General features: G+C 42.5%; 1 protein-coding gene across 1 annotated transcript; it reads left to right on the forward strand.

Moving 5' to 3' along the window:
* Window positions 1-3,117: 3,117 nt before the first annotated feature.
* On the forward strand, window positions 3,118-26,314 carry LOC148674413 (butyrophilin subfamily 1 member A1-like). The gene is made up of 12 exons (XM_088627104.1): window positions 3,118-3,266; window positions 10,680-10,739; window positions 12,104-12,418; window positions 13,077-13,358; window positions 16,308-16,427; window positions 16,574-16,600; window positions 17,298-17,324; window positions 18,328-18,354; window positions 19,225-19,251; window positions 20,317-20,343; window positions 20,965-20,994; window positions 22,282-26,314. The coding sequence occupies exons 2-12, from the start codon at window positions 10,691-10,693 to the stop codon at window positions 22,641-22,643; spliced, it is 1,293 nt and encodes a 430-aa protein (XP_088483230.1). The 5' UTR covers window positions 3,118-3,266; window positions 10,680-10,690; the 3' UTR covers window positions 22,644-26,314.
* Window positions 26,315-26,778: the final 464 nt, after the last annotated feature.

Here is a 26,778-nt window from a genome sequence, read left to right on the forward strand (position 1 = left end):
GTAGGACAGTAGCCAACACGTGCTGGGAGAATTGCTTTGGGAGCATTTCATGTGAATAATAAACTACTAGCTCCACTCTGTGTGATACTTACTACAAATTAAAACAGCTGATGTGTGTGGGTGTTCCTGTTTCTCCTTCTCTTGGCTCACTCGAGATCCCATTTTTGTGGCTGATGTGCTCTGCGATGAGCTGTCCGAGATTTCGCAATAGATGTCATGATGAGGAATATGTGCATCACTCTATACATTTTCTCTGAAGTTTCACATCCTAATGTTCTTACTCCATGCACAAGTTGTTCAGTTAGGTGTCGAGGAATTGCCAGAATTCTGTCAATTTCCAGGAATAGAAATACATGGCAATTTAGAGGATGTGAGAACTCAGCTCATTAAATTACGAACTACAGTGCCTTGTATCGGACTGTGCTCAGTCAGAAAGAAGCTTTTATTATCATACGGTAACATCAGTAATCTGACAGATTGGTCCAGTCTGTCAGAGTTTTGGTCATATAGCGGTCCACAGGTGGTTGCTGCAAAGTGGAGATGGGATGGAGAAGGGATACAAAAGAATTTGGGCTTTCGTATGGTATTTATATTTTTTCCCCATGAGGGAATGACGTCAGGCATAATAACGATTTAGGACAGCAGTGGCCAGCTGAAGGTGTCTGTTGCTGTCCCTCCCGAACTATCTCAATGAACTCCATTTTTTATTTCTTTAACACTTAGTCATTACTGTCGACTCAATACAAAGAAGACAAGGAGAAAAATGATCCACAAGAGACACAGACACACCCAAAAACAAACAAACACCCCATTCTCCGGGAACCAAAACCAGGTCCCACCAAAATCATCCAACAGCACCACTCTCCTGAATCAGGCCCCTGGCACACCTATGCCTCCTTCCACTGAGAGGCGAAAGTCCCAGACAGTCGCAAACAACATGTACGTGTTCTCAATATAACAAAGTCAGATAGCAAATATTATGGACACTATACTGATTTGTTTGGTTTTTCTAAATATCACAAAGTGTTCAAAGTTAAATTAGATCAACATGAAGGGGTTAGGGTTAATTTATTAAACTCCCTGTTGTCATTAAACCCTGTTGCATTTTATGGGGTGGCGTGGTGGAGCAAGTTGGGGTATGCGATAAGACAAATTCCTCATACAAGAAATTGTATATGGCCAATAAAGTGATCTTATCTTACTCCCCCCTCTCTACCACCCACAACAAGCCCAGGTGTAACAGGACAGCCAGGTTAAGGAGATGAAGAGGGGGTGGAGTCACTGGGGGGGCCACAATGAGACGGTCCTCACACTGCATTCGCACCAGGGAATTGGCTGCACCTGTGCACAGACCCTTCTATACAAGCTGTGCAGAGTAACAGGGGGTCTGACTGTTCAGACCCTCACGATTCGTTGAGGAGTGAATCTCAAGGTGAGATTTTACACAGCCAAAAACACAGAATCCGTTCAGGTTAGCGGTAAAAACACTTACTGTATCTAAGTTCTGGGTGACAGCCTTGGTTGTAGCCATGTCAGCCACTGGTAAAATAAGAAGGCGGGATTGGGTGGACTGGCCAAACGGGTTGGACCAGGTGTGGGAGAAGGGACAGCTTCTGTGCAGGTCTCTTTGGGGGAGATCTGGTACACCAGGGAAGGGACAGAAGAGAGCATCGAGCATCTGTCTCCAAGCACTGTCCCGACCACCCCGCTGGCTGAGGGTTACAAACCCTCTTTCTAGCTGGAACTGCGGGACCCGAGTGAGGGCTGGGAATGGCCAGGTCGAACCCGGGGTCAAATACAACACAGCCCCTCCCCCCACACACACGCTTTAAAGCGTAGACTACGTAGTTTGGCACTTTTTACATATCAGGATTTATGTACTCAGTATTTTAATTTAATTTTACGGAATAATTTAGCTGATGGACATCTAGGCAAACAGTGCGTAGTTGCCCAAGAAGACCCTGGTTAATGGAGGTTAGCAGACACAAGGAGGAAAAAAGAAAACCACAACAAATCCTGACAAAAACACCGGCTACTATATTTTAGCATCCCACCCCTGGAATGGTCTATCTGGGAGCCTCTGAACCCTAAACCCTTTCCTTCAATTTTGCAGACTCATTTCCAATTTCCCTGCCTCTGTAAATAGAGTCCCCCTTTGCCTTTCTCTTTCTCTCGCCTAACTCCAAAGCTGAGCTGTTGCAGCCGTTACTGTCTCTCTCTCCTCCTCTCTTCTACCTGTAATTCTGATCTCCTAACTGTCCCCCAAGCCCGTCTACATTCTATGGGTGACACGCCCTTCTCCCGTTATGCTCCCAAGCTCTGGAACTCTCTCCCCAAGGTTTAAGAGTCACCTTCTCTGAACTCCTTCAAATCCAGACTCAAAACCTTCTTCTTTAGAAGAGCCTTTACTTAACTGGTTCCATTATTTACCCCTCTGCTCCTACTATACTTACTGTAGTACCACCAACCACAGTCTCCTCTGTGTATTGTAATTGTGTTTTATCTTGTGTATTCTTTTTTATTTATTGTTGTTGTCATTCTGTAAAGCGCTTTGAGAAGCCACCTTTAAAGCCCCTATATAAAATAAAGTTTATTATTATTATTATTATTATTATTACTTGCCTCTCCTCCCAAAGAGACCAGCACGTCCGTGTACCAGAGAAGGGCAAGAGAACTAGTGAGCTGCAGTTCCAGTCTCCTGCCTCTCTTAATACACCACCGCATGCGCAAAGGGAAAACATATATCGTTGCAATATGCGTAACTAACACAAACGCAGCCCACAGGACGCTACACCCAATTTGGTAACCCTATGACTCGAGGATGAACGCTGTGTTAAAATGTTATTGAGTTAATAACAGAATGCTAGCTGTCTGTACAGCGACACACAAAACGTGTTTTTAATATATATATACACTGTATATCGCCCTCTTGCTCCGCGCCGGCCCTCAGTTCCAATGAACTTGTTTATCCCTTTAATGAAACATTGAGTTTCCTAGGAAAATCGTTCCATTGTAATTACGAACAGGGAGACAAGCATGTACCTGTATGTGCTAGTTAGTGTGGAGCCGATGCGGTGTAACCGAACTATCTGACGCTGGCGGAGGAGCTGTGTGATTGGTCGGTGTCTAAACCCGAAATTTGTTTTCTTCTGCTGACTCTATACTCCCCATACTACTGGCGTGCCTCCTGCGGAGCGGTGCTGCTACTGGGCGTAAGGGCTCCTCGCCGGGGTTTGACTTTTTTCCACACTGAAACCGTGTTTCAGGTAAATTGTCATTTGTATTAAAAACGTACATTGGTTGCTATTGTTTAGATAAGACCTTTCCACCGTCTAAATTTAAACAAAAAGCTTATTTTGGGTAAAACTACAGTACTTTCACTTTTGATATCGTCAAACAATGTTTTTTATGATTTAGATACTTAACGCAAATTCACGTTTGTATAGTTTTTATTTGTTGGATTAAAATATGCACATATATGTAATAATTTTATTTTTTTCCTACAGTATTTATCATGTTATTCCCCTTGACATCAAACGAAAGCGAAAGTTAGTTAGTGGGTGCGTCCTTTTAAGAATTACAGTAAATTTTTTAAAAAAATTTGGGGTACAAAAGACGTGGAGGTTTGATCTTTAGATTATGAATTGACCTGCTGAAATCGACAACTGCAAAATGCTGCAGTTCACGCTGAAGTAGCAAAGATTTTCAGAAGACTAAACGGGTTCTGTTACCTGACCTCGCAAGACATTTGCAGCGTAGAGAGCTACTGCAACATTTTTAAGTACTGTACATGTAACAAGTATGACAGATGCTGTGCGGGTGATCATTTTACGTACAGTAAGTAGTTTAGGTAGTTGTCTTATTTGCTGCAACGACGAATTGGCTGGATTCTTGCTTATGTGGTGTAACTCGCCTGGCTGAGGAAACAGGCGTCAACCGGGGGGAACCCCCTATCTTCACGAGCCCAGGGGTGTACTTCATGAGGAGCGGTCCCGGTGAAGAAGGGGCTCAAGGTGGGGTTCCCGAAAGAAAGCGCAGAGGGGGGAGCTGAGCGGTGAGATGGGGAGTCTGCCAACCTCCGCAAACCTGTGTGTAAAAACACCATAAAGTAGGGCGCGGTGTCGTATTTTTATTTAACGAGTGTTCTCCTTCTTAAAGCCCTTCTCGGGGGGCAAATGATAGAGCTACTTAAAATGGCTATTACAGAACTATATGTAGAGAATCGGAGAAGGAGGAAAAAATCTAAAAAAAGTTTGCCAATTTAATTCAGACGACAACAGGTATACCTTCCTAGTATAGTAATATCGGAGTGAGGATGAGAGAGAGTGAGCAGACAGAAGGCGAGTTGCAGCAGTAAGGAGAGGAATTGTTTGCCCTTTTGTATACAGAGGTGTATAGAAGCCCGTTTCCGCCAGGGAGTAAAAAAAAAAACGCGCTATGGTATCTCAGAATTGCGACTTCAAAACTCGGAATTTCGACTTTATATATGAAATGAAATATGGGCTATTTCGAAGTCGCAAATGCGAGAATAAAAGTCGCAATTGCGACTTCGAAATAGCCCATATTTCATTGTCTGTCCTTTTGGTATTGTAACGGATTCGGGTTCTAGGGCTTGTGCCCTCGCCGCTCCCGCCCTCGTTCGTGCCTCACTGCATTGGCTCGAACCCAGGTCTTGCCAGCTGTACTAAAGAAGATCTTCTTTTTTTAAGTAAAAAAGGACATACAATGGAAATATGTAAAAAGTATAAGTTTCAGTTTTTATAATTGTGATTTCCTATGGATGTGAAGTGTCTAATTCTGTATCTTGTTTCATATTCTGGTGTTCAAATAAAAACTTTTTTAAAAAGCCCACCGTTCTCTATTCCATCCGGGTACTATGGAAGCCTCACTGGCGGAAATGGGATTTCATAATAATTAGTGTAATTAATTTGATTTTTGTCAGGGCACTGTACAAGACAAGTCTTCAGGCCTATAGATCCTATGATCCTGTACGATTCATGAATATAGTGTAACGGAACGGCCGACATATAGGTTGCAGTGTGGTGACGCCACCGCCCTCCCCTGCTCATAACAGGGATGCTGGCCGCTGGGGCTAAAGAAAGTGTTCTTTAGCTCGACTGGCAAGACCTGGGTTCGAGCCAATGCAGTTAGGCACGAACTAGGGTGGGAGCGGCGAGGGCACAAGCCCTAGAACCCGAATCCGTTACAATAACAAAAGGATAGACAATGAAATGTGGGCTATTTCGAAGTCGCAAATATGAGATTAAAAAGTTGGAATTCTGAGTTACTAAGTCGCAATTCTGAGATACCACAGCACGTTTTTTTTTTACTCCCTAGCGGAAACGGTCTTCCATAGTGGAGAGATCCCTAGCAATCCAGTAGATTTTTTTTAGTGCAATATAACAAATGTGTCTTGTCTACCGTAAGTGCCAACCTTTTAAAAATGTTGAGGCTAACTGGAAATAATTAATTGAAATTATGCTTTCTGGAGGGTTTTTTGTATCCCTAATCACCAGTGTGTTTAAGCTTGTGGAGCACTGTGTTAAATAGTGTGGAAATAGTGTACGTTTGTCTGTCTTGGAATGTGCTTGAAGTCGTGGAGGGTGTTGCAGATTCACAATACTCTGCACTGAAGTGCCAGCGCTGCACTGCCTTGAGGGCTGAAAACGTGGGCTGCTTTCTTTTTCCTCTCGTTGTAATGTGGTAATGCAATATTGTGGTGCGAAATAAAATAATGGTGTTGACTTCGACACCATGCAGTCAGCAGTCTGCACACAACAGGTCAAAGGCTGCGTGGAGACACTTCCTGGTTATGGCTTCCTTTCTGCCCGCTCTCTGCATTAAGTTTTGGGGGCGGGTTGGAGCGTCTTGATTTAGGTAACAGGCGCTGTAGTTAGCACATGTAAAACATCAAGGCTGTGCTACCTGCTCGACCTGTTTTTATATGGAATGAGGAAACCTCAACATGAGAGAAAACACAGCAGCCTCACAGCCCCACAGCAGTGTGAGTAACCAGGAGAGAACAGGTAGGGCATTGCCAGCACACTGGCATTGATGTTGGCCGGGTGACAGTACTGCCGCTCCCTTTTATGACATTTCAGGTTAGAAAGAATCAGCAGTGACGAGTGCATTTCAAACCACGATAAAAGTCAACTGTACACAGTAACTAGTAAAAACCTCCAATTTACATCCCACAATAGATGACATTTCCAGGGATGCGCAGTGACATGTTCTGCAATTCAGGCAACAAGGCAACAAATCGTCTGGTGATGTGAAGCGGCCCTGCAATGTTGTAAACGAGCGGGCTTGTGAAAACATCTCTTTCAATCCAATAGAAATATTGTGTCTCGATGCGTAGTTCTGGACCCTGTACAGACGGTATAATCCGGAAGTGAGTGGAGTAGGATAACGTGGAGGAGACAACGAGGATCAGAGCAGGTTGACAAACAGGGTGGGGCGTGACAACGGCGAACTGGTGCTCGGGGGGGGCGTGGACATGGCAAACGAGCCCAAGGGAGTCCAGGGGGAAATCCAGGGCAAAGTCCAAGGTCCTAATCCATCCGTGACGAAAACAAGATCAAGTTAAAAACCGGAATGGGATCCGGTACAGGGACAGGCAATAAAAACAGGATGACGAGGCCAGGCGCTCTGAGCCCTGGGCTCAGCAGGGTCAGGACGCCGATAGGAGGCCTGCGCCCTCAAGCCGTGGAGGTACTGTGGGGGGACGGTGGTAGAAGGGCCTCCAGGCGTCCGTCTTCCAATGCAGAGCTGGGAGTAGCGAGAGAACCCGGCTGAAATAAGGAGGGGCAGGATTGAGGGCAGGTGCAGGGAATCAGCGAAATGTGAAAGAGCCAGAGCGCCCTTAAGAGGGGGGATTACCATCGTGACATATTGCTTTCAACTTCCAAACGGTTTTGCCTACAATTACTGCATACTTGTTAGCTCTGCATGCAGACCACGTTGGAACATTTCTGCAGTGAAATGTCTGCTGCACAACCTGTACTTATTCACTCGTCCATCACATTACATGAGTCATTATGGTGACTAGTGAGCAGGAAGGGCGGCTTCGCAACTCGTACGAACTCTATCGAACTCTCTCTTCGAGACCAGAGGTTTGCAACAACATGGCGACTTGCAGTACTCTCGCTTGGTTTGCGATTTGGAGCTTAATTCCAAATTTGTAGAATTTTCCTATAACTTTAATTTATTTTTTTACCATGATTTCATAACCGGTCTGAGAAATTGGGGTTGCAGTTCCCTTTTAAATAAGAAAATCAAAAAGTTTAGCAAAATTTGGTGGTACATGCAGCGTCGGGGACAGTGGACTTTAACACATATAAGTCAGTGTGCAGCCGCGGTGAAGCACTTGTCTTGATGGAGAGACATAGTTTTACAAAGTACTCCATTACAATTGCAAGCTATTGCAAGGAGATTTCTTTTAAGTGGTAGTGTATTACTGGAGGGTGGCATGGTGGCACAGTGGTTGGCATTACTGTCTTGTAATCCTGGGGCCCTGGGTTCAGTTCCCATGCCTGTCTGGAGTTTGTATGTTCTCCCTGTGTTCACATGGGTGAGATGAGTTTACTCCGGGTGCTCCAGTTTCCTCCCATTATCTAAAGACATGCTTTTTTGGTTAATTGGCTTCTGGAAGAATTGGTCCTGGTGTGAGAATTGGTCGGTATGGTGTGCCTGTGGCTGGAAGGTTACTGGTTCATATCCTGTGGCTGGCAGAGGAATCCTACTCTGTTGGGCCCCTGAACAAGGCCCATAACCCCAACTGCTCCAGGGGTGCCATATAAATGGCTGACCCTGCCCTCTGACCCCAAGCTTCTTTCCCTGTCTGTGTCTCGTGGAGAGCAAGTTGGGGTATGCAAAAAGACAAATTCCTAATATAAGAAATTGTATACAGTCAATAAACTGATAAAGTGATCAAATTAAAAGTGAGTATGTGCTCATCTGTGTTTGTGGACTGGCGTCCCATCCAGGGTGTATCCTGCCTTGCGCCTGTTGCTTGCTGGGATAGGCTCCGGCTCCCCTGTGACCCTATATAAAGCAGTTAGGAAGTGGATGGGAGAAAAGTGAGTAGCGATCCAGTCAAGTGTCTCCTTGTTGCCAACCCATGTCAATGCACCTCAGTGAAGCACATTTTCCTGATGAGAAGCTCGCCGGTTGGACTTACATTGTCCTTTGAGTTACCGCCAGTCACAAAGAGAGGACCAGCCAGACAATTCTGCTGAGTCTTCAGTGTTTTACGTTTAGCAACTAATACGAACATGATTTGCACTAACAAACAATAAGTCTTCACATCCGTCTCGTTTCTCAAATTAATGATTTTGTTTCAGAGTATCAGTCTCCTGTTAAATACACACTTTCAATGCTTCAAGCAAGCATCAATACAGAGCTCAAGGACCTATACATAACCAAGCTCAATTGTACTCTGAGACTCGGTCACGCTAAACATTGCTATTGTAAACTGAGCATGTAGTCAGCAATCAGTGTAAGTTGTACACTTACAAGACAATAGTGTTTATTTTGACAGTGACAGATTTGTGACACAAATGGCGCAAACAACAATGTTAGTTACAGTCAAACTTCAGTCTTGCTGGGCGAACTGATCAAATAGTGTGTTGAATACTCAATTTAGCCAGATAACATTTGTACAAATGGTAAAAAAACTAATACTTCCTAACATAAAAAGTGTCATAAGATAATTTTGTGCAATAGAAATAGTTTAAGTAATCCCATTTCATGTAAATATCTGGGAAAATACATTTTGCCTTAGCTAAAAGCGTGAGTGAATTTGAGAATTCAGAGTAGGATATTTTTCTCAATGTTAAATGCAGTCCAGATATAGTTATATTCTATCTGTAGTCTTGCCCATGAGTTGAGAGTTGACATTTTTGGACATGCTCATCAATGTCATGTTTGGTGTAAAAAAAGGTGAAGCTCATGTTACAGGTAAGTGAACACTTTGGGGCACGGTAGGGAATCAGGTATGTTTTGGGATTGTTTGATATTGTATGTGCGAATCCTGGAGCCACTGTTTGGATAGGGGGTTATCATGAACTCTAACACATATAAGGATATTTTGGTCAAACACCTCATTCCCTCTCCTGGTGAAGCTTCAAACTGGCATGTCCAGTGAACCAAATAGATAAAGAAATGGTTTTAACTGCACTGACAATAAATGTTCCTGGCTGGCCATCTCAATCCCTAGACCTCAATCCAAATGAATTTTTCTGGTTTCTGGTTCAAGAAGTCAGTTCATAAACAAAAAAACAAAGAGTCTGAAGGACTTTGAGTAATTTAACCTGGGAGAGTCATCATCAGAAATCCCCTTTCATGAGACCAGATCCCCTTAGCACACTGCAGACTACAGTCTTGTTAGTGTAATCCCTGCCAGAGGAGGATTTACCAAATGCTTACTACAGGGATGAGAATAAATGTGATCATTGTGTTCACTGGACTTGAATTATGACACCAATGGTTTGCTTTGTGCAAAACGATTAAGTTTATAATATTATAAAGTTTTTAGAATTTCTTCAAGCAAGGCTATCTAATTGATAACTCAGTCTGTCTTGTAGTGTTTTGTTTTGTTTCATCAGGAGTACTAACAAATCTGGTGGTCAGTATGTATAACATACATTAAAAATACAAACTAATTTTCCTTTGACGATAGTATAATATGTTCTGTATTTTATATCAGGAAGTGAAAAATTAATGTATGTTTGAGGAGCTGAACACTGAAATGTTTAATTCTTAATTTGGTCTACCTAAAAACTGATTAAATTTGTTAAATGTATAGATAAGGGGACAGTTTACACAGTTCCATTATTTAGTAGTGTGTGTTTACTGTATATGGAAAATAGTACTGTTGGATGCAAATGTACTGTACATACAGTATTTGCTGGTGTTATTTTTACACTAATTTCAAGCATGCAATAGTTGACTTGTAGAGAACTCTTCAGACCTGTTTATACAGCACATTTACTAAATTGTATTGTGGATATTTCTGGTTTTCCTCAATATTTACAACAATGCATTTAGCAAAAAAGTGATGGTATTGAGGGGTTGCAGGTTGCGCTGTGGTTAGAATTGGTGTCTTGCAGTGCTGGGGCCCTGGTGCTTTGTGTGTGAGGTTTGTATGTCCTCCCCTTGTTTGTGTGGGTTTCCTCACACAGTGTAAAGACCTGCTGGTTTGTGGGAAAACTGTTCCTGGTATGAATGTGTGCCCTGTGATGGCCAGGTGTCCTGTCCAGAGTGTGTCCTGCCATGTGCCTGTTGCTTGCTGGGATAGGCTCTGGCTCCCTGCAACCTTTTAGGGGATAAAGAGGTTAGAAAGTGGATGGTATAATTTGTGTTTAATAGTTTTTTTTTGTATTACAGACATTGAAAAGTATTTCCGATAATATTTTGAACTGTTGCTGTAATTGTTATTTTATTATTCTTAAATACACTTCTTGTTTAGAAGGAATACCTATATATATATATATTTTTAACAAATAAATGTTATTTTGCCCTAAGTTTTGCATATAACTTACTATGTAAATATAGAGCTTTTTTGTTTGTAGTTGTTCTTCTGTGTTTGTTTTACCTGCTCCAGGACTTCAAATGCCTTAAAGATAATCCTGAGAGCAATAAAAGACTTAGCATTAAGAATATTGTTTCTTGTCCCACAGGAATCGCAAAGATGACTATCTGGCTTATCACTCTCCTAATAATATGTGCTTCCGGACAAGGTAACTGGATTGCTGTAATTTTTGTAGATGTAGTAATGACTTAAGTCGTGAAGCACAACCAAAGTTCATTATTGTATGGCACGGGTTCAATTTTTTAAAAACAGTACAGTATTGGTAACATTATTGACATATCAATTCTCGCTTGTGAACTGGGAGATTCCAAAGATGGGGTTGATGAAACACATGTAAAAAAATCTTTTTGTACCGTAGTATTGCTCTGCAGTTACAGTAGGAGTTCACACACATGGTTCCAGTGTAAGGTCTCAACACATGTTCGTCGTTGACAGATAAGGAAGACACTGCCTGTCAGAGGCCTTGATGCAATGCTGGGTCTCTGGAGTCAGGCTTGCATGTGGTTTGAGTTACACGTTATGGTACAGAATTGGACATAACTGGCTAAATTCGTAGTGTACATGAAAGCTTCTTTTTTATTTTACAAAAAAATGTATTAAGAGATACAGTCTCCACACTCTGAAAGCTCAGTTTATTCCCACTGTAATATATATCCAGTGGTCTTAACCATTTAGTATATATTGTATTTCTCTGCACCTTGCCTTTCCATCCTGTTAGCCTATTTAACAGTAATTCCCAAGAGGGATTCTTGAAGAGTCCTTGAAAACATAGTCCAAACCATGAGAAATACTCCCGCACCACTACACCCTCATATCGCACAGTGAGAGCAATGCAATGCAAGAAGAGCAGAGGATTCTCTAGGCTGCCATCACACCTACTGTACAGGTACACTGTCCCATCAAAAGCAAATGGTGTGTAATGGGATTCACCCCACTGCTGATGGTCTTAAGAGTGCTCCAGCCATCTCTGTGCATCTGCAAGTGGAGAGCTGGATTGTGGGTGACTCCTCTAGGCTTAAGGTACATGTTGCTTTGCTCAGGTGTGTCTCCCCATCATTCCCCCTCCATGCAGTATTGCCCTTGGTTGACTCCAGGAAGCCCTGAGTCTCTGCAGTCATGAACTTCTCTAACACATGTTGCAGGCATAACAGGTTGCACAGTCTTTTTACATGTTTTCTATATAGTACCTAACCTCCAGCCATTTCCAAATATGATGTTTACCAGTACTTCAAAACCACAAGTCATATCACTTACTAATTAAGGTAATGGCAGTTTGTGATGGTATATATCAGGTGTAGGAAACTCTGAACCTTATTGACTTGATTGAGTCAATTAAGTGGGTAAGAAGTCCAATCAGCTGTGCCTTCCAAGCCTTCTTTGGGTGCTGCCTGAAAGGTGCCTGCAGTAACCTGGTGCTCCAGGCCCAGGGGTGCCCTCCCCTGGATGTACTCTTGTATGGATGTTCTCTTGATTTCTGTCCGGCTTGACATTTGCTCTTCCTCTTCCCAACAGACATCACGCTGCAGACAGAATCTGAGGTCCGGGGAACTCTGTTGGGAAAGGTGACTTTGGGATGCCAGATACTGGGAGGAAAGAGCGCGGAGACCTCCACTGTGAGATGGCTAAAAGATGGGCAGCTTATATACACCCAAGTGGGCAGCACGGGCACAGCACAGAGCGGGTATGAGGGCCGTGCTAGTGTTGACAGCACGAAGCTAGCCTCGGGAGACATTTCCCTGATTCTTTCTAATGCCACCATTAGCGACAAAGGGACGTACACCTGCCAGTTCGAGTCTGCCAGGAAGAACATGGAGCTCAAGCTCGGACGTGAGTTCCCTTGTGTCCGCAATGCCGATTCTGTCCCGTGGTCCTCCGCGCAGTTCTGTAGTGAGCCGTGCCCATTTCCGGCACAGCTGCACGCTTCCTTGTCTTAGTCTTCACCCCCAGCTCCTGCTTCTCCCCTATCCATGTCTTCATCTTTGTTTTCTGCCCTGCCAACCTCTCGTCCTTCCTCTCTTCTTCGCTCTCTTCTCTATCATCTTACTTCTGATCCCCCCCCCCCCCCCCTTCTCCTGACGTCTCTCCCCAGTTTGGCAGTAAGAGTTGCTCTGGGATTTGGCTCGCTGCTGCAACTGCTGTACTGAACGGGGAGAATAAAGCCCTGGTACGCCCACTTGCCAAAGCCATTCACATTTTGATTGGCTGCCAGCTCCTGTGCCTGGCAGGGCAGTGGGCACCAGTTGGAGGACAGGCATATCTCACACTGTTACTACAAGTCAGGGGAACTATATTTTTCTCAAGTTAAGGCTGAATAATGTTTGCCCCTGTCCCCTGTGGCACTGACAATTGCTGCGCAGGTCACAGTCACAGTCAGCGATTGACATGATCCCAGGTCATGACATCTTGGCCTCACAGATCTCATCGGTGCTTTGAAAATATGTTTATCGCTTGAGCCACTCATGAGCCTCTTTTTTCTCCCTTCTAGATTTGGGATCTCGACCTGTGTTTGTCATGAAGAAGATTTCCTCGCCCCGCTCGCTGACTCTGTCCTGCAATTCCGAGGGCTGGTACCCAAGCCCTGCCATCAGCTGGACGGCCAGTAACGGCCAGACCCTGCAACCCGAGTTCCAGCAGGAGACGGGCCCACGAGGCATGCTCCAGGTCCAAAGCAAGGTCACCCTGACCGCTGAGGAGGGCCTGAAAGTCAGCTGCAGAATGAACAACCCAACACTTGGCACCGATACCCAAGAGACCCTCAAGATCTCTGGTGAGCCCGTGTATCCCATCTGCAGAGGTTCACCTCGTGAGAGAGGCCTTTTAGAGTGGTTTTACACTTGCCAAGCTTTGTGAGATATGCACCAAGATTCACAGCACCAGTAACCCTCAGAGCTCCAACTGCCTGCCCAGTTTTATACCAGCAGTCTCTGGGAGATCTCCAGGACAAAAGGTTACAGGGGGTTAAGTGGGATGCATTATTGACTTTCTGTGGATTGCGCTGCTAGGTTATCACTGGATATGGGCTCTTCTTCACCCAGTTTGACTACTTGACCAGAAATGGGAAGTTAATATTGAGCATTCAGCATTGACGCCTATCCTTCATGTTCCAATATTTAGTCATTGAGAGCATTCCACTAGTGCCCCAGCTATGTGCTTTCCCATGCCTCCCAGTGTGCTTTGTCATGCCAATAGAGATCAAGCTGCAGCTGTATCACAGATCCTTGCAGACTTTTTCATACTATGTTAACTTCTGGTAACGCAGTTCCCCACCTCAGATGATATGTTTGTGTTCATACACTCACTAGAGGGGAGAGATTCCCAGCTCATCTACATTTACAGTTCATGCCTCAGACTTTTCATTAGTCCTCGGGTATCCTTGTCACCCTGGATGATTCACCTCATCGCCTGAACCTCAGTTCTTGGGTTGTGCAGCTTTTTGATTTCCTTTCTCACAGTTGATAATATTATCTTTTGCAGGCCCAGCTCCCCTGCACGATTAATTCAGCCTCTGATCAAACGTTCTCTGAGAAACCCAGTTAGCCAGCATTCTTGAAGCTTAGATCAGTTCCTCACCCTCAGTTTTCGTCTTCCTGCCACGTGCTGCTCTCTGCTCTCGGTTCCTCTTTGAGTCGCATTAATAAGTTTGTTAACCCCTTTCGTTCCAACGTGGCCCCTCTTAGATCTTCTACCATCCTATTTATGTTCCCTCATCCTTCAAGAAAAACCTCCAAAAGTGCAGGCCTCCTAGAGCTCTTCCTGTGAAGCTGAGGTATGCATCCCAATGGAGCATTATTTCTTTACTGAGACGTACACTTTTAATAAAGTTATAATGAAAGCCAGCCCACATAACACCTCGGGCCTATCTCTAATTCCATAAAACACAAAGACGTTTAGCACATGTCCTTAATCCTGTTTTTGTGTCAAAGATTACGTACAGTACGTTACATACAAACAACATATATTATGTGATATCAATCGCAACTGCCACTAGATCTCAGTCCTGCAGTGAAACTTGGCTGCGATTGAAGTCATGATAAACACAGCCAAGAGAGAACACATGGAGGGGCCTCAACTGAACCTGCAGAGAGCCTGGTTTCTACGAATAACTTTTTTTAAAAGTGTATTCATTCCTACTTCTTTGAAGTGCGATCAGCATAACTCACCACTAGGTGGAACTGTTCTCCAGCAAGATTAAAGTAGATTTTTATCAACTGGAAAAAGAGGAGTAGGAATCTGTGCCTCCTTGTGCATGAATATACATTTCACAGTTCCGAAAATGAGATTTGGTAACTTTTTTTCTTATGTTTTGCTTTAATGCATTTTGTATGATTAATATTTATCTCATTCCATTTCTGTGCATGCCATATCAGAACCATCAGCTAGCTATAGCAATACAACTTCACTGTAAAGCTGCAACAACTACAACAGCTGAAAAACAACAGGCTCAGAGTGAAGCAGGCACAAACAACACATTAGTGTCTGGCAGTGTGCATCTTGCATGGCTCTACAGGAGTGATCACATCTGAAATACAGAGAAGCCAGCTTTTTTCAGGAGTCCTTTTATTCCAAAGCCATAAAAATGTGAAGAAAAAAAGAGAAGGAGCCTATGAAGGTTGATTAGTGGACACTGGAAACAAAACAGTTACACCCTGCTCTAGCTGACAGTTTGTTTGTCTGGAATAGGACACTTTTTCTTCGAAAAAATAGGGCTAATTTCATGACCAAAGCTCTGGGCCTCTTCTGCCCTGAAAGCTTCCCAATAAAATACAATAGAAAGAGAAATGATTAGGAAGAACTAAACACATGATGAATTGAAAAAACACTTCTGACATAATGCCACTGATTTAAAGGGATTCATTCCATGTGTGGTTGCATGAAAAACAAATGCTCATTACCTAGAAACCAGCTACAGGCCAGTTCAAGACCCTTATGCTGCTGCTGGAAGAGGTGTTAGTGGGGCCAGCAGGGGGCGCTCACCCTGCGGTCCATGTGGGTCCTAATGCCCTAGTATAGTGACGGAGACACTATACTGTAAACAAGCGCCATCCTTCGGATGAGACGTAAAACCGAGGTCCTGACTCTCTGTGTTCATTAAAAATCCCAGGATGTTTCTCAAAAAGAGTAGGGGTGTAATCCCGGCGTCCTGGCCAAAATTCCCAATGGCCCTTACCAATCATGGCTTCCTAATAATCCCCATCTATGAATAGGCTTCATTACTCTGCTATCCTCCCCACTGATAGCTGATGTGTGGTGAGCGTTCTGGCGCACTATGGCTGCCGTCACATCATCCAGGTGGGGCTGCACATTGGTGGTGGTGGAGGGGAGTCCCCATTACCTGTAAAGTGCTTTGACTGGAGTGTCCAGAAAAGCGCTATATAAGTGTAAGCAATTATTATTATTATTATTATTATTATTATTATTATTATTATTATTATTATGTATTTCAATTATAGTAAAACTAAAGATAGATAGCTGGTACACGCAGCCCAGTTACAGTACAATCCCATTAAGCCAAGTAATACCAGGTGTTTTTATCCACTTGCTACAGGTATTGGAGTTCATATTAATGATCCTCAGACAATCAAAGCACAGTGTTGTACATTACTATATTGCCAGTTTATGTTGTAATTTGCAAGCAAAAGATGCTGCCCTTGAGTTGAGTAGGCAATACAGAATCAGTAGCTGTAATAACAGAGTCAAATCATCCTTTGTTCACTAGGCGAGTTTCCTCCAGATGTCTCTCCCTGGCTCATTGCGTTTTGGGTGGTTTTCTTCCTCATTGTGATTGCTGCTGCGGTGGCCGCCTTCTTTTTCAAGAAGAAGAGAGATGCAATTAAAGGTGAGATTCCCCCTCTTCTTCATCAGCCACGACTTGGCGTTTCTCTTCATCATCATAGTTAGAGTATCATCTAATCATTGTCTATCAAGTCTTTCCTCCTTGCTACACGTTGTAACGCTGTGTTTTTGTTCTCTTTATCTTTTCAGAGAAAGAAAGACAGGCCAAAGAAGCTGGTAAATGCATCATACTTCTATAACTACTACAGATTTGTGACTTTTCAACTTTTCTCTTCTACACATGTTCAGAAAGCTACATGAAACAGAACATAGTCCACAACAGTATTACAACTGTCCAGTAAAACCTGGTCAGGATAGCCCGGTTTCTTAGGGAATACAGTATCTCCTTGTTTTGAATTAATTCTGATTCCTCCTCAGTTGTTGAGTTAAACCCTTCATTGAACCAATACGTTTCTAAATAATAATTTTTACTTGTTTTTAGCACAGAAACTGTTGGAGTTACAATCAGTATTGTTTCTAATTTCTTCCTTTAAAATGTTCGATACCTACCAAATGTATTCAAATCTTTTTAGTCTTTTAAGTGCCAGATTAGGTCAAATATATTCTTGAAAGAGCTTTTTTTCGGGGCAGTGTCCAGAACTGTTATCCTCAGAGATCAACCGTCTTTGGACATGTTGAATAACATCTGTGCACTTCCTCCACATTTTCCACTAAATTGTTACTGCAGCTTCTACCTAAGCCTGCTTGTATTAGACATAATATAACATGGTTATTGTTATATTATTGTTATATTATATACTGTAGTGTTGACTTATAAAGTGAAAATAAGCTACAGTGAAGCAATTGAGTTGTTTACAAAACTGAAAGAAAGTGAAAGCTCCAGTGCACTAAACATATCCCTTTTTTCTTCCAGAACGACAGCCTCTTCTTGAGCACTCAGGTAATATGTTCATTATTATTCTATTAATGAGAAATTATTTTACAGCACATCAGGAGCTGTATTTTGTTGTTAGCTCAGGATGGTTTGCTGTTTAGCAAGTCATTGTCACGAATCCTGCTATATAGCATGGTAACACTCAGTAACGGAGCAGTTTTTAGCAGCTGCAGTTTGGCAGGACGTATATCCATGGTGACATCGAAGGGTTTCGCTTCTCAAAACACAGACCATTCTGTGTAAAGTGATACAGACTCTGGCAGCTGCATCAATGTAATGAATTGCATAGTGCAGGAGCTAATATAGTGGAAGCAATGGTAGAAAATCCATCCATTTTGTTTTTCTTAATCAGCCACCTCCTGACAAGTGTCCCAGTAACCTGAAGCCAGTTCTGGAGGCACAGGTTGCAAGGTGGGGTCTAGGGAGCACAGGGTTGCCCACTCCCCTCACAGGGCCATTGTGAAAGGGACAGTGTAGAATAGCCAGTTAGACCTGGATGGCACGTTTCTGGGAACTGGGAAGAACCGGGAGATTGTGCAGACTCCAGGCAGTTGGGCACCCATGGCCAGGCAGAAACCCAGAACCGGAGGCTGGGCTGACCACCGCACTACCTCAAAAGAGCTGTGAAGTGCACAGCAGGCACCTGAACAGCAGATCCAGTCCGAAATGGCAGCCTTTGAGGAAGCGTTGAGACCTGGTATTGGCTGGAGTCTTGTTCTTCCACGCGGAGTGAAGGGATGAACAGAAGGACAGACACAGGACAGTATGCGATGGAGACGACTGTAGACTACAAGCTGAAGTCTAGGTCACTGTTTGTATGTCTAAGGGACCTCATCGTCATCCGGTCTGTGTTCCTGTGAATTCTGTGGGCAGAAACCACTTCCTCAGCACTTTTGGCCATGACTCGATCACAAACCTGCTTGCTTGCAAAACAGAGATGAACTTCAGCAGCACCCAACATGATTCACTCATCACTCTTGTCTTTGTTTCTTTTGCTTTCATTTCACAGAGACGGACAAGAAGGATGTCAAGGAAAGTATGTGCGACCCTTTTCTAGATATTTGGATTCCACGTTTGTTGTTTTATAAAATATCCACTCGATCTGGAATCTGCAGTTGTTTTAAGACTTCGTTTCAAAAGTGAGGAGACTGTGTTATCCACTTAAACGTAGAGGCTTTAATTCTTCGTATAACCGATTTTTATTGAGAGGGCACCTGGCAGAAGGCACATTCCCTTCATGCACTTATCTGGTTTGCAAAGTGGATGGAGAGAATAATGAAATTCTGAGCCCAACTTCAAAACACTGTGCTTCCCTCGAGCTGCCCCACCATAAGGTGACAGAGGACATGTCCTTCACAAGACGCAACACATAACACATCACAATACCAAGCACCAGCAAGGGGCACCTTCATTGGCTGCTGCAAACTAACTGTTGGTAGTTAGTTTCTAACTGATCCAGGAGTCTCATTCGGCCGTTTCTGGAAGTGAACCAGACTGGCGACTTTCAACAGTGTGACTGGGTAGCCTGTCCCCCAGTGCCACACCCCTTTGTGTAAAGAAATGATTCAGGTTCACGATTCACTGTTTATTCTGATGAAGTCCACTGGGTTGACTTTTTCCCTTTGAAGATTCTGAATACAAATGCTTCACAAGTTGAGTTTGACTGATCCCAACCCAGATACAGAGAGAAAGTTTTTACTAGTTTAGCAGTTCAAAAAGACGAATGAAACATTAATTGAATAACATGGAAGAACACCATTGTATAGATAACATTATTTTAAACTGCTGTGTCATGTACAAAGAGTGACTGTTTCGGCAGTTGTCATATGACTATATACAGCCTTTTTAATAGCTGAGGGCTAACGAGGGATATCTTTTGTGTTACATGTTTTTTATTTCTTTTCAGACTATGAGAAGCTGAAGAAGGAGCTTTGTAAGTACATGCAAATACCTTACTGAGTGCTTTAAGGTCTTTCTTTCAGTATAATACTAAGTTTAAGTCTTGCATTTTCCTGTTGAAACCTTGAGGTTAGTTGCAGATAGCAAACCCTTCTGTATCTTTGGAGCCATTGGCACGGTTATCCTTTCCTGGAACGTATTTAAGAAGCAGCCATCAGGAAGTCCATGCAGTTTGTGTCTTGGATATGGAGGATTTTGGAATAGATGACCTCCATATTTACTTGCATGCTGTATGCAGAGGACTGAAAATAAGGCTCCTGCTGTAGCTGAATTTTAGGATTTTAGACTACAGACTTTCGTTAAAGCACCAGCAGCTGTTCTGTTGAAGCTCTCTCTCAGAGCCCGACACTGAGTCTGTCTCAAAGCTGTTAAGGAGAATAACATGTGTGCCTGTACAGACATGTTGCTATTGTGTGTCATCAGTGCAAATCATACAAGACATGACAGGTTATAGAAATCTGACGTTCATCAAAGTGCTCTAGTGCCATCCCAACTGTTTGATTTGGAATATGGAAAAGTCTCAACAACATGGTCACTAAAGAATCTGGGGCAGTGTTTGAAAGAGTAGGGATGTTAATCCCAGATTCTGGACTAAATTCCTCTCTGGGCACGAACAATCTGTCCTCCCTCAAGTTGACCTGAATTGGGGAAGTGAACTCTCACTCCTCCACCTGACGTACTGCGCAGTGGGGCTGGTGGGACAGAATGACAGCCCTCTGTCACCCAGGTGGGGAGGATGAAGTTTGTCCCCTCCTGTGTGTGAAGCGATAGAAAAGCGAATGTGATTCTCAGGTGTATTGCAAAAGATGTGGAATTCTAATCCAATTTGTAATTATGACATTGTGATAATATTCTAAGCTGTGTTCTGTTAAAAATTATATTACAACCTAACAAAGAATTCAAAATAAAGCATTACGAATAATTCCTGTTGTCAGGGGATTGTCATATGTGGACAGGGTGAGGGAGTTCAGTCTCGTGTATGGAGGTATTTTTAAGTATGATAAAGTGAATCACTCATGGTCACGTATTTATTTTGCAGCTGATGCTCGACTCGTCAACGATTCAGGTAATTTGCAAGTCAAAGCTTTGAGGTCTGCTGGTATTGTGCTCCTGCCAACAGCGAGCAACACGCCTGTGTTGTCAACATGGTGTATTTGTTTTCAGCAGTGAACTGAACGCTTTAAGACAAAATGTTGTTTTGCTTTTTCCTGATCTTTATGTGAGAAAAACTGATGTGTTTAGAAGGGTTAGGATTGTCTTGGAAGTTGGCTAGCAGATGGAAAAACCATGAGAAATAGATGAAGCCCACGTGACTTACAATAAGAAATGCACTTTCTGCTCTGAGGGCTTATAAAATCCTTGTGATCAAACCCATTTTTCAATAATTTGGCTATTAAAATCGGTATTTATTGCAGTATCTTTATTCCAATAGCACTTAAAACGCATGGCATGGTATTACTAAAAACACTATTTTGTATTCAGCAATATGGATGGTAGTATCTGTTTGAATTTCCATTAAAATCCCCAAATATGAATATCAGTATTTTTTACCATGCATAATTAATTACATTATTATGGTTTTAATTTTCTAATGGAAAATTTAGGATGATGCACTCATAAGATTGCATTTTTTTGGTCACCAACTTCAGATACAGTTTTAACGTTTTTCCCTTTTTCTTTTATACAGAGTGGAAGCGCATTCAGACCAAAAAAGCTGGTAAGCTGGCCATGATTCACTTCCAAATACACTCCTTAGTCCCAGACAGATCTCTTCTCCTCTCTAGATTCTTTAAAAGGAATGGATGTATTTGCTGGGAGCCTGTGTTCCAAAGGAAATGTTCCTGAAAGATCTGAAACTGACTTGATAGGCATGTTGGTTAGTGTGGGTTTTTACACCAAGAGTGCAAGCTCTATGGTGAAGAATTCAATTGAATCACTCCAGTTAAAAACTAACAAAATCAATCATGTCCCCCAAGTTATATTGGCTGTGTTTTTGAGATCTGCTTTTGCTACCAATTAAAGATGGAACAACAGCCACTTGCCCACTGTGTACATGTACCCAGTACATTTTCTTTTAATGAATAGTGTAGTTTGGAATGAATAATGTAGTAGGGTCTTGGGGTAAAAGCAGTGATCTTCCACCTCTTAGTAACACATGGTTTCAGTGAGTTTCACCTTTATGACACAAATTGAGGGAGAATAGGATAAGACTGTTCACATTTTTAAAAGAAGTATGGCCACACTATTTCCTGAAGGCTAAAATATCAGTTTTCTCAGGGTAATAAACAGATTGTTGCTTGTTCACAGAGAATCCCATCTTCCCCTGGGAAAGATGGCAACAATAACCTCTTCCACACCCTTTGAGCAGTCACCTTGTTATGGGGTCACAACTGGGGTAGTGTTCTCTGACACCAACTAGCCACAGAATGGGAATATCTTTATGCATGAATCTTTGGGCAGAACAGGAACGTAAGCACTCAGTTATAAACTTAAATGTCCCAATGTCTTTCTAAGCAGATTCCTAAATCAAATTCAGCTTTTAAAAGGGTGATTTGTTTAGTAAATAATTGGTTCTGATTTACAAACAAAATAAAGGAGCAAATCTTGGAACAGATTATTCAAATTAGAATGAGATAAAAATCTTTAAATTCTTTTCCCTTAAGATAAATTCAAAGCCAGAGAAACATAGAAACAAACAGTGTAAATACGGAAGGTAAGTACATGATGAATACTAGAGAATGCAGAGGCAGGTCACAGCCAGGTGCTTAAAGACCAGCAGGTGGAACTGATGTTCTACCGTAGCATGTTGTTATGGTAACTCATGAATCAACTGGATTCATCTTATTGGTGATAATTCTGGTGTGATTTCTAGTTCTCTGACAAGAGCAGGTATGACAACAAGCACCCGCATATCCAATCAAGAATTGTGTGTAGTTCCTAGCCATAACAAAATTCAGCGTCCTATCCCCACCCCCCCCCAACCCCCATCTGTTTTTTTCCCCAGCCAATGTCTCGCTGACGAAGAACTCGGTGGGCCCCGAGTTTTCAGATGGGAACCGTTACTGGGAAGTGGACGTTGGGGACAGGAAGGAGTGGAAGGTGGGCGTGAAGAAGAAGGATGTCGCAGTCAACAAGGACACCAACACGAACGACAGTGTCTGGGCGCTGTCTTGTGGTGAGACCAGTGGGTACTGTGCCATGCTGCCAACACCTTTCCCCATTACCCCCGCTGAGCCACCAAAGAAGCTGGGCTGCCTGCTTGACTACAAGGAGGGCCAACTGACCTTCTACGACGCGGAGAGGAAGCACCGTCTGTACACCTTCGATGCCAAGTTTGAAGGCCCTGTTCAGCCTTTCTACCAGTAGTGCTCTTTGGGTTGATGGAGCACTTGAATTGAATGCCGCTTTTCTGGGGCAGCTTCAGGGCTTTGGTGCTCCTCTGCCAAATTCAAGGAGAAATTATTTCTGCTTGCAAAGTTTACACACTGCCTGGAATGACCACGTGAGAAAATATCCCCATTGCATCAGACACAGTCATTATCATGGTTTTTCAAGATAGTTTGATGTGACCCACCAAGTTTGTCCGTCAGATACTTTAGAATCAAATTCTCCCAATAACAAACCCAACTCTCAGGTTTCAAAGTCAACTGAGAGAAAAGATGCCTCACAGGCTACAACACAGGTGGGGTCAGTGGGCACATAAAACAGTTTCTGCAGCTGTGGCCGAAACACTGCTGACTATTACAAGCCAAAAGGGAATCTTAGTTACAAGACATGGCGTCCAAGCCATGGGAGGATTTGAAGATGCATAGTCTAAATCTATAGAAAAATCTCCCTGCTTTCACCATTGCCATCACATTGAGCACATCATCCCAGATACACAGTCGCAGAAAAGCGTTTGCACAACTCCAAGCAATGTCAAATGTTCACATTCAAGCACATGGGTTACTGTTGAGTAGGAAATGATTACAAAAGTGCATTACAAACCGTGTTGGGGGGGGGGGGGAGACAAAACCAGAAAGCAGCATTTACAGTGTGTTTAATAAGGTGTAATCCCTTGCTTGACCTTTAGGAGCCTCTGCAGTTCTAAAAAAGTCAGTTGCCCTAGAACACTGGGCCACTGGTCCATTCCCGCTCCAGCTCATTCTCTTATTACAGGGAGAGCCTGGTCTCTGTGATCTCTTCCTGATTTGCTGTTCCAGTTATTTCTGGATTCCCAAGCCTGGACCTCCTCTTAGGAAAGTGCCACCTGCTGACTGCTCAGGAAGAGCACGTCAACTCTCCGTCTCCCACATCTCTGTGGAGATGGTAGGAGCAGCCATGCAAGCTGCCTTGTAGTCTTGTCATGGTCACTGCTGCCTTTGGGCTTTACATTCTTTTCTTTTGAAATGCAGCAGCTGTGCTGAGAATCGGGGTCATAGAGATATTGAGAAGGGTGTAATGCATGCGTCTGTCCATTAGACAGCTGCTGAAAGAGGACAAGAACCCAGGTGAAGTCCAGCTTTAAGGAAGGATTTGTGTGTTTAACTCAACCATGATCTGTAATATGGAAGGAAAACCAACAGCAGAGAGCCGAAATATAAAATAACCGGAAGGAATCAGGAAGTGAAACACCCTGAAGCTGCAAGTGAAGACCGAAGTTATATTTGAGGAAAGGTACTGCAGTCCGCCTATCAGCACAAAGCAGGGGGCAACACAATGGGCCACAGTAGCTTCTTTTTGGTTTTGCTCTTTAACTGCAAAAGCAAATCAAGCACAGGCTGCTGGTGAGGAGCAAATAAAACCAACATGCATTGAAGTAGTCAATGCATGCATGTATAAACTAGGGACTCTTGATGTGAAGTGTACAAATGTTTTTGTTCACACGCGTGTGCATGTGTGTAGTTTTGTTAGGGGAGCCCTGATAAGGAGCCTCTGTTCTTTGTAACTGATGCCAGGACAGTGAGCACACCCCCCAGATTTCCTGTGCAACTTTTTGTTTTGTCCTGGAATCCAGTCTGATTGATCCCTTAGAGTTCTGTACAATGGCCCTGGGGAAGTGCAGTCTTAAGAAATGCAGATGCAAATAACTATCATATTGTGTTAAGAATTGATGCCTGCAGTAGGTTAAAGAAAGGTTTACATACTTTCCTGACTACTGCACAGGACCAACACATAAATCATGACCTCATGTGACCTCAATGATAAGATCTGATATATTCATGTAAAAGGTCACTTTTGTTAACACTCCCTTTGTTGCATTAAGAACTATGGTCCCAAATTTCAGTGTACTTTGAGTATTAGTATTGAAGAGATGACAACTCTGTCTACAGCTCTAGGCACAGTCAAGTGATGAAGTATAATGGCCCTCTTCTTTTTTTTAGTGAAAATATCTGTAATTCCCATTGAGAACAATGTGCAAGTGAGTACACTAGCTGAACATTTTCCTCCACCTGTATTTGAACTGTGTGCTGGGTGCTGTGGGTCCGTTTCTCTCCCTGAGATGCAGTGATCTCCCCGGGCAGTGTGTAATGAGCTTTATCCTGGTCTCTTAAAGACTGAGTGATTGGCTTGTAGGTCACATGCTATAGCAGGTACCATGCTAAAACTGGCAATATGCTGTGTTCAGATGCAGGACAGCAGGCATGTTGCCAAGTTTCTGGATGCAAAGTCTTCCTCTTCGCTGCATGTTTGGTTAATCATATCTCTTCTAGCATACTGTTTCTCGACTTTTTTAGATGATTAACATTTCCCTGTAAACTTTTAAGAAAGCAATCAAGGATTTCATTACACAATTACATAAACCAACTTGTGAGCAGCATGTGTAAAATGTTGTGTAAACTATTGTGAACATTAAGAGAAGTTATCTCCAAATTATATGCTATGGCATTCTACTAAAAATATCAGCTGTGTGCATGGACATCAGGGATAAATCTTGTATTGCATTCTCTGTTTTTGTATGGTGTTGTGCCACTGTTGTTGCTTCTTGTAAATCTCTACAAATTTAATGACACATTATATCACCCAATATATACAGAATACTGTATATGTGTACAGATATCAGCTTGCTTATTGATGAACACGTTCATATAGGGAAAAGCTATTGTAATTGTATAGTATACCCTATATAGACTTGCAGCAGAGACTTTACATGAAGCAGTTGTAGTGGCCTTTAGGAGTTTTTTGAACCCTTTGTGTTGCACTCCTTTGAAGTGTAAAAAAAGAGGGGGAAAAGATCATCCCTGTGTTTACTGGCTATGCCAGTATAAAAAGCTATTTGTAAGATGAACAGGGGACAAACCAGGGGACATGGATTACCGTTTTAGTGTGTGACATGAATTTGATTCCTCTTCGGACTACTGCAGGTACTATTTGCTAAAATAGCAAATTTAGTTTTTTTTTAATGGGTTTTGCTATAAGGATCACAAGTAATATTTTTAAAGAAATATGCTAGATCTTCGTTAGAAGTTTTTTTTATTGCTATAGCTGGGCCTGTGTGCAGTTCACTTTGCTTCAAAACCTTCTGGTCGAATTTCTGTTTATGTTTTCAGATTTTAAAAGATTTCTCAGTTTTACACAATGAATCATTTTGTACAATTTTGCAATAGCCAGCTACTCAACTTTGTTTTTACAATCATGTCAATCTTTCCTATAAAATTGTGGATATTTCCAGCATTTAGAACATTTTCTGTCAGCTATGAGGTTCAAATTGTTAAAAGGAATTTTATCATTTTCATTTCTCATTTTTATATTCATCATTTGCATCCTGTCACAGTTTTCCAGTTTTAAATGCTTTTAGTGGTAGAGTAGTTTTAGTGCTTTATTTTTTTTGTACTTTTAGTTTGGAAGGGTTTCTGTACTCGGAGTGTTTTTCGTATGACAAAATTGAATATTTCCAGTAAATGGTTTAACAGAATTTGAACAGGTGTGTATCCAGATGTTTATTTTTTATTAAAAGCTCATTAAAGAGCATTAAGACAGAGCGAAGAAGGGTTGTGTTACCTCTGCTGGAATTATTGTAAAAAAACCTTTAAAATAAAAATCTGAATAAAATTTCATTGGTCGTCATTGGCCTTATATTATTGGTTCCTAACCCTGGTTCTGAGAATGCCCAGTGTCGCCTAGTGTTTGTTCCGTCTGGCCTTTATTCAGTAGAGCTACATGATGTCCTTAACATATATATTTATTTTCTATTTATAGACTTTTGAAGTGTATTAGAACTTGATATAATCTCTCTTTATCTTGTTTAATCTGCATTTTCTCTCTAATTTCTCTCTAAACAGCTCCTACTGGGGGTTGAATTTATGATAAACAGAACAAGGTGGGAATGGCATGGTCTCAAATACTCCCACAGTGAACGTTTTATTTTTTTCTGTTTATAGACCAGTGGTCCCCAGCACTGGTCCTGGAGAAACACTGGCTTCTGGATTTTGTGCCTTCTGAGTTCTTCACAGATCAATTGTTTTCACATTTCTATTTGGTGCCTATTTATACATTTGCTTTTAGTGCTTAGAAGGTCAAG

The sequence above is a fragment of the Lepisosteus platostomus genome, chromosome 3, assembly GCF_059453375.1.
Source record: "Lepisosteus platostomus isolate fLepPlt1 chromosome 3, fLepPlt1.hap1, whole genome shotgun sequence".
NCBI lineage: Eukaryota > Metazoa > Chordata > Actinopteri > Semionotiformes > Lepisosteidae > Lepisosteus > Lepisosteus platostomus.

Coding starts and splice junctions, on each gene's coding strand:
- LOC148674413 (XM_088627104.1), top strand. CDS start 10,691: ATGACTATCTGGCTTATCACTCTCCTAATAATATGTGCTTCCGGACAA. Junction 16,428..16,573: donor GAAGAGAGATGCAATTAAAG/GTGAGATTCCCC, acceptor TTATCTTTTCAG/AGAAAGAAAGACAGGCCAAA. Junction 17,325..18,327: donor GCCTCTTCTTGAGCACTCAG/GTAATATGTTCA, acceptor TTCATTTCACAG/AGACGGACAAGAAGGATGTC.